Genomic DNA, 8,513 nt, shown 5'->3' on the forward strand with positions numbered 1-8,513 from the left:
AAGTCAGTGTTTCCTCATCACTAAATCTTATTGCTTCCCAATCTTTAGGACGAACCCCCTTCGGGACTCTGTCCCTTCTAGGAGACAGGCCAAGGAAAACAGCTTCTTTGATATTTGACCTGGGTGGCCCAGGCCCGGAAGATGAGCAAGGGTGTCAGCGTGCTCCGAGTCTGAATGGCCTCGGAGGGCTGAGGCTGGACCCTCGGAGACAAATGGGGAAGTTTTCCGTCTGCTCGTCTCCCCCTACAGGCCACGTGCGCCATTGCAGCGAGAGCCCTGTACAGCCCATGCATGCATTTTGCTTGTTCGCATTTTCTTGGACCTCGGGATCCACTCTCCATTCCCCAAGGGGCTGCGTGCGGGGGGGCCCCACTCAGGGACTCCGCCCTGGGATGCTCTAAGGATCTTAGACCTCGGAACTGGATTGACTTTCTAGAAATAAGTGTCGGAGGGAGTGCAAACCCGTGTGTAGCCGAACGCTAAACTCTTCCCCATAAAAATCAACCCGCTTCCCCCTTTTGTTACAAATAAACCTCACTATGTGGAATAAAAAGCGGTGTCAGTAGTGTTGCCTTTAAATCTCAATTTAAGAGGGAATTGTAGTGCCTTTCGTCGCAGGTGCGCAGGTTCGGTCACATCAAATATGAGTTTCAAGCCCTCCCCCAACCAATGCTAGCGTTCATTATACGTATTTGCATTTCCCTTCCGTTCTAAACCTTTGCGGTTTACCAAGCTTAAAACAAAAAGAGCTTTTCAGAGGGGTCTCCCAGACATCCGCCAGGACTTTAAACAGGCACTGCCAGTTTGGGGGTTTGGATCTGAGTCTCCTACCCTCCAAGAAATAAAAGAAGGGGGGGGGACCATCTCTAAGCTAGTTCAAGGTTAAGAGGCTGGAAGTTGTCAGCGGTTCTCTCCTTTACACCCCACCGCCAAGGCATCGCTGGAAAAAGCCATTCGGATCTTAAGCGGCGGCTTGTGGCTGAGTGTCAAGCTGCGGGCGCAGGCTCGGCCGGTATTGCTGCTATGCGCGGAAATATGAGCGAGTAATTTTATAAGTAACAAAGGATCAGGGGTGGAATGAGGCCCCTGTTATCCAATGTCATTTAGAAGCCTTGGATCAGCAGCTTCTTGAGGCTAAAAGTGAATGCAAGAAGCCCTGCCTTTCCCTTTTCCCAGGAGTGTCAGCTATATTTAGAAATAACCTCTATGTGTTTGCACAAATCATGTACCATTTGCTGTTTGTGTAAAAACCGATTAGCCAGACACAACTGTGAAACAACTTGTTACTTTTATAGCTGCAACACACAAACAGATTTAGATCCGTTTAGTTTTCCTTGTAAAAGGAGATTAGAAGGGACCCGCCCGGAGACCGTGTGGTCCATAATCTCTTCTCCTCGAAGGTTACCGTGGCGCTCCGCGGCGGCTATCTGGTTCTGGTTTGTCAAGTTGAACTATTTCACTCCCGGCAGCCTGTTTTATTTTAGGGCCCTGATCCATAAGGAATGTTTACTGAGACACAATAATGTTTACCATTGACCAGGAAAACAGGTTCGGTATTTGGGAGGGTCTTTCAACGCGGCTCTGTCCACGCCGTCTGCAGAGAAGGCGGCTCGGATCTGAAGCCCCGAGGCATCTCTGCGACCAGGAGGCAAGGTGGGCGCCAGCGGCAGGGATCGTGGCCGTGTTCTGCAAACAGGAGGAACCTGGGGCTGAGCTGACAAAACCGCTACCCGATCCAGCTTTGCAAAGAGATTTCGCATAAGTAATTGTAACACCTAAATTAATTACAAAATAATTAGAATTGATGCCGTTTGAGGATATGGTAGTGGTGGTGGGAACCGGCCTCCCGAGTCTAGATGTTACATTTGTACCTTAATACTTTTAAGGTTGCAACAGCAGAAATGCACATTAAAATAATCTAGGAGGGGAAAAAAAAATCTAGAACATCTTCACATTCCTGCCCTATGATCTCAAATTTCACACTAAGTATACGCATTTTTTTTTAAGAAAAAAAATAAAGGGGGGGGGGGGGAGGGGGTGATGTGCACCTGTTTTTAAAAGGATATTAAGGCCACACTAGTCCTTGGCCTTTAGAAAAACTGCGGGTTGGAGGGTGGGGAGGCATCCAAAGAAACCGTTCAGAAATTTAAATTATGTTGTGGATTGCCATAGAAAAGAGGTATCTTATTTGAAAACATTATTTAAGAATAAAACTATGTATTACCTATCAGGTTAATAAAATACAATTCCACAGCAAAATTCAAAATGCCATAATATACACTTAAAAAAACAACTGGGTTTATTTACCACTTTCACTTGAGCCATGAAAATAAGAAATTTCAAAAACTAAAGATTTAAATACTAAAATGAGGGCTATGTCTGGAATCTATATTCGTTTGAGAGGATAATATTAATGACCAAGATCTGCATTTCAGAAATTTTCATTGTGCAAAATATGTTGGTATTTTTTAATTAAAAAAAGATTTAATTGTTGAGACTAAGGTTTGTTTTTTTTTTCTTTTTTTTTTTTTTTAAAGTAGCAGGTTATCTTATCTACAGACATTTCTGGTCATTTAGATTTAATGGATTGATATGAACAAGATCATGCCCCACATCCGGGTTTTATGTAAAAACTAAAATAAAAATATTACTATGATTTAAATTAGCATATTCTTTTCCTTGTTCAATTAAACTTTTCTTACAACAAATTATGAATTAGCAAACTCCTCGAATTTCTGGTAAAGATGAAATACAAATATTTTTAAATCTCGTCATTTACTTCAGATACCTAAATGAAACACTAGGCTGAGCGTTTTAAAAATTTATTTACAAAGTTGTGTACAACACGATGGAATAACATTTAGAATACCATATATATTCATTCATATATAAACAGACTTTTATAATAGAATGACACTTCTTGCCTTTTGAAAATTCTTTTACATTTAAAATCTCCCAACGTCTCTATACATTTTTCTCACATAAAACTGTGGAGAGTGAACCTTCAAAAAAAATGAAAGTTCAGAGCTCTAAATCTACTGAATTTGTTTCTTTTTTCTTAAAAAAATAAAAACCCCAAAAGGAAAGTCAATAATTTTTATACAAATATTTACAAAGAATTTCCCTCCCTTCCCCACGGTACTGAGAGCAGATGCCGTCAGGGAACATTCTTGGAAAATTGAAGTTTTCGGTTTTACCTGTATGGAAAGCTATTCCCGGCGGGCGCGCGCAGAGAGTTTGGTCCGCCAGCCTAGGTGTGCATAAGAGGGTGGAGGCTGCGGAGGTCGGCGCTGAGGGGTCGGGGACAGGAAATGGAGGAAAGGCAGAGTCTGGGATTGGGCACGGGGGCCGGGACCAGGGCGGGGCGCCCAGCCTGGAAGTGCAGCCGCGGCCCGGGCCCACCGCGGGGCCCTGCGTCCCGGCGACCTCGAGTCCCTATTGCGCGGGCCACTTGGCTTGCGCGGCGGCGGCGGCAGCGGCGGCGGCCGAGGCTGCGGGCTGCAGGAATTGTCCAGAGAGCGGCACGCTCAGGATGGGCGCGATGGTGGCCGTCGTCCGGCTCAGCGATAGGGGCTGGTGCGTGGCCATGAGCGCGGCAGATTGCACTGTTCCAGGCGGCCGCAGGAAGGACTGCGCAGCGCCCCCGCCGCCACCGCCTCCCGTGCCCCCAGTTACCCCGGCACCCCCAGCGCCCGTCGCCGAACCCCCGGGCGCCGCGGGGCCCCCGCCGATGATGTTCTCAATGCTGAACGACGGCCGTGCGCTCGGCTCGGACTTGATGAGCGAAGCGGTGGTGCCCGCGGCGCCAGCCGTGCCCGCGGCGGCCGCGGCCGCGCCCAGGCTGTTGAGCTGCAGCTGCAGGCTGGGGCCAAGCTGCGAGCCGAAGGCGGCCGCTTTGCGGCCCAGCTCGCCCGAGGGCAGTAGTGGCACGGCGGGTGGCAGCACGGGGGCCACCGGCGGCAGCGCGTACGGGTATTGGAGCGCCGCGGCTGCGGCCGCCGCCGCCGCAGCAGCCGGGTGCGAGTAGGCGCCCGCCGCGGCGGCCGGGTGCAGGCCGTAGGGGCGGCCGTAGGGCCCCGCGGCGCCCGCCGCCGCCGCCAGGCTGTAGGCGCCAAAGCTCTGCATCATGAGAGCAGTCTGCTCGCGCAGGTGCTCCTGCTGGTGGCGCTTGAAGCGTTTCCGGCGCCGCAGGAAGCTGCCGTTGTCGAACATGTCCTCGGACTGCGGGTCCAGGGTCCAGTAGTTGCCCTTGCCCGGGTTGCCCGGCTCGCGGGGGATCTTGACGAAGCAGTCGTTGAGCGAGAGGTTGTGGCGGATGCTGTTCTGCCAGGCGGGGAACTTCTCCCGGTAGTAGGGGAAGCGGTTGCTGATGAACTCGCAGATGCCGCTCAGGGTCAGCTTCTTCTGCGGGCTCTGCAGGATGGCCATGGTGATGAGCGCGATGTAGGAGTAGGGCGGCTTCACCAGGCTGTTCTTGGGCTTGCTCGGGGTCAAGCCGCCCGCCGCTCCGCTGCCCGAGCCGGGCCCGCCGCCGTTCCCGCCGCCCTCCTCGCTGCCAATGCCGCCCTTGCAGCCGTCGGCCTCGGACGCGCCCGCCTCGCCCCCGGCCCCGGCCCCGGCCCCGGCTCCAGCCGCCTCCTTGGGCAATGCCAGGGGCTGCTGGTGCGGCGGCTGAGGCTGCCCCTGGTGGGGTGCCGCCGGCGTCACCTCGTCCGCCTCGTCCAGGCGCAGCTCCGGCGGCCCCGCAGGGCTGTCGCAGGCGGCGTCGCTGTCCTTCTCTTCCAGCCCGTCGTCGCCCTCGCCCACCACATCTATGTCCACGTCCTCGGCCGTCAGCACCGTCTGGCCGGACATGTCGCTGGCGCTGCCGCCGCCGGAGAGGGTCATCCCTCCTCGGGGTGGGTGGCGGCTGCGGGAAAGAAGCGGCGGGCGATGGGGGCCGTCAGGAGCTGCCGCCGAGCTCAGGGGAAGGGGATTTGGGCGCCCCCCGAAAGATGGGGTCCTGGGGGAGAGAGGAGGGAGCGTTTGTGGCTCGGGGCCCTCCCGGCTCGGCTCACACCCGGCGGCCCGGCATCGCGCGGCGAAGGCGCTGCCGTCCGGCCCCGGTGGCCGCACTCTGCAAACTCCCGCTGTCTCCGGCGCTCGGTACTAGGCGCCCCGGCCCCGGCGGCTTTCCCACGCCGCGCCCCCTCACTTCGCCGGCCTTCTTCGGCCTCTGGGCCGGGGGTGGGGTGCAGGAGCTGTGCCGGCGGGCGCGGGACGCCGGGCGCCGAGCAGCTCGGGAGGGCGCAGACTGGGGCAACGAGGGGAGGGGGTGCAGGGACACCGAAGCCCCCGTAGTCGAAAGTCGCGTTTTAAGGACTGGCCTGATAGATTACTTTCTACTTAAAGATCCAGCGGGAGGCGGGGCCACGTGACCACGTGTGACGTCAGGGCCACGGCTGAGCCGGCCAAACTCAAGTTGGTTCAGGGGAATTGTCAACAAAGGGACGAGGGACGCGCAACTCCCGCCGTGCGGTGCGCCAGCATCCCGCGGGCACCGAGGGCGCCCCGGCCTGCCCGGAGACCTCAGCCCAGGCTGCAGCCCGGCGCGGGGGGCGCGGGAGCCTGCGGGTGTGAGTGAGGGAGAGTGGGTGTGAGCGAGTGAGGGCGTGGGCCTGGGCGCGTCGGTGGGACGTGGTGGCTCTTTCTGCCCTGCCCTCCCCGCCCGCTCCCCCTTCCCCCTTCCCCCTCCCCCCCTTATAGCAGCACTCCTTGGCAGGGACTGGGAAGCATAGAACAAGATTCCCACCCCTCCCTTTTAAAAGAAAAACTTAATAGTCTGTTTTGTTTTTATTCTTTTTTTGCTTTAAAGAGTAAGGGCTGCGCACTCGGCTCCGTTTTGCAAATTAGACTTCAGACCCCTCCTCCTGTCTCAGGGCTTATTCAGTGGAAACATCTACCCAGGGGACGCTCTCCCCTTCTCCCCTCCCCAAAACCCTGACCGCCGGCTTGGCTTTCCGGTCTCGTTGTTGGCATGTTCATATATATGTATTTTTTCCCGCGTCCAGACAGCCTCAGCTGGGGTTCCCGAAGGTCAGAAAATGGCTATTGATTAATCTATTAGAATGGTTGCCGAGTGAAATAAAAACGACGTAAAATAACAGGGAACCTATAAATAAAGAAGCCATAACTAGCTGCTCCCGAGTTGTTAAACAACTTAGCATGTGGGGGGAAAAAATCGGAAATGAAGTGCCGGGAAGGAGCCGGGATTGGCAGCGGCCTGGGTAAGTTGAGTGGGGCTGGGAAGAGACTTTGGGCCTTTAGATTAGATGCCGCGTCCGGGCTGGGACGGCACTAGACGGCCCGGGAGCCGGTGGTGTGACTTCCCCGCTGGCTGGGCCCAGCCTCCTGGGAGCGGGGGTGGCCTGGGGCTTGACGGCGGGCTAGACTCTCAGTTGCTGCTAACTAACGCGGATTCTTTCCTCTTAAGACTTAGAGAAACCTTCCAAGATGTAACTTCCTCGGCAGTCGGCCACAGGACAGGTGGAGGATGCGCACCGTGCACGCGAGTGTCCCTGGCAAGGAAAGACAGTGATGGTAGGAGAACTGGGGCGTTACTTGGGGCGCGTGGACCTTGCACTTCCGAATAGTGCTTCTGAGCGGTGAGTCCGCGACGCGCCACCTCTTCCCTCCTGCATTTTTAGGCCGTCTCATAGCTTGCGGGGTGTGGCGGGCTCCTGGAAACCAACCCAGCCTGTCCGCTAAGGCCTGAGAGGGGAATGCCGGCCTCATCAGAGCTAAGAGCAAAAGGGGAGGAGGTCCGAGGACAAATAATTAGTGAAATATTTACAGGACACACTAGGAAACCGATTAAATTCCTGGTGGACAGTGGTATTCTGATTCCCTCAATCTGTCTCGCTCACCGACGACCCCCTCTCTTTCCTTGGCCTAGACACCCACCCCACCCCAGTCGGTAAACTTACTTCATTATTGGCAGTTTATCACACAGATTGACTCTCATCTCCATTCGATAATTTCCTGGATTTGTAACACTAACCCATTGGCTCCCCACTTCGCAGGACTTCCCAGGTTGGGGCTGGGGGGAAGTGGGGGCGTTGCTCCATCCAAGTTTTCCTGCACCTGAATGACCCCCGGTTGCACCTGACTCTAAAATGCTTCTCTTGCGTTGACTTCCCAGCTGCACAGCTGCGCCATGGCCCGCAGGCTTTCGAACCGTTTACAATGCCTTCTGAGCAGCCTCCCGCCAAACCGGCCAGAGTGAGAGCTGGCTGCCCACTACCCACAGATGCAGAGGTCGTGGCTGCAACTGTCTGAGTAACCCGAACACCACAACAGGAAGCTCGGGAGGACAAAAAAGAAAACCGAAATTTACAAATTCAGAAATTCCTTTTCATCGGCGGCGGTACCCAGCCCCAGTGGTTGGCTGGGGCCGCCGCAGCGCAAGCCACCGTGAGCCTAGGAGGCTGGGCCGGCGTGAGCCAGTGCACGTGTGTGTGTGCGCGCACGGGAGGGTGGCGGCTTCGGGGGCCGCCCTCCGCAGTCTTCTGGAGGTAGCGTCTCAATGAGCCTAATTTGGATTCCGCTGTCCCGCTCGGGCTGGCTCGCAGGATTCCCTGGGCGATGCTGGTCGCTGCCTCTCACCTCCCCGGCCAAGACCGAGACGGAACCGTCCATTCCCCGGTGCCTCTTTGTAACCCCCCTGGGGGAAAGCGGGGGCTGAACAACTCCCAGCCGCCAGTTCCATTTGTTGCGCTTTTTCCCTTCGACACAATAAAAGTCAAATTAATTGATTCATACCATTAATTACGGTGCGTAGCGTGAAAAGCAACGCTTCCCCTCGGTTAGAGATCTATTGTGCTAATCGCTTGTTCAATCAGTGTTACCATCTGATGCTGGGTCTGGCCCTTACAGAAACTTTTCGACTCGATTAGCTAAATGATGAGACGTGCAGGACCGACGGGCTGCAGCCTCTACGTCTGGCGCCTGCACCGGCCCATCCGCTTAATATCGATTGCTTTCCCGCTGCCACTCTCGCCTGGGAAACCGGCCGCGGCTTCCCTCCTTCGGGGAGGACAGTAGCGCCAGCCCGCAACCTCCGGGGAGGAAAGGAGGCGAAGGGAAGGTGGGAAGAAGGCGGAAGGGCCTGGGCGGGAGCCTGACATTGAGCAGGGTCCTGCCCTAGGCCGACTACATTCCAGGCTCAGTAAATCCTGTTTGCTAAATAATTGCATTTTGCAGCTAAATGCCCACAAGTCGTCAGTTACCGCCAAACTTAGGGTAAAGTGAGATGAAAGAAGCGAGACAGATACAGAGAGAAAGTGACATAATAGTGGGAGAAGAAAAATGTGATAGAGGGAATGGAAATATTGGGGAGGGGGTGAAATGTCGATAAATATTTTCTGAGTTGTAGAGGGTTACTGGGAGAGAGAGCAAGAGGAGTGCACACACATACTCTGGGAGTGACTACTTGGGCCACAAGCAAACTTCCCAGGAGGGATTTAAAGAAGATG

At 55.0% G+C, this 8,513-nt stretch overlaps 1 protein-coding gene across 1 annotated transcript; it reads right to left on the minus strand.

Annotated features, from left to right (window-relative positions):
* Positions 1-2,806: 2,806 nt before the first annotated feature.
* FOXD3 (forkhead box D3) lies at positions 2,807-5,378 on the minus strand. Its single transcript, XM_059689310.1, has one exon. It carries the CDS (start codon positions 4,885-4,887, stop codon positions 3,436-3,438), a length of 1,452 nt encoding a protein of 483 aa, XP_059545293.1. The 5' UTR covers positions 4,888-5,378; the 3' UTR covers positions 2,807-3,435.
* Between the last annotated feature and the right edge of the window lie 3,135 nt (positions 5,379-8,513).

The sequence above is a fragment of the Myotis daubentonii genome, chromosome 3 (assembly GCF_963259705.1).
Source record: "Myotis daubentonii chromosome 3, mMyoDau2.1, whole genome shotgun sequence".
Taxonomy (NCBI): Eukaryota; Metazoa; Chordata; class Mammalia; order Chiroptera; family Vespertilionidae; genus Myotis; species Myotis daubentonii.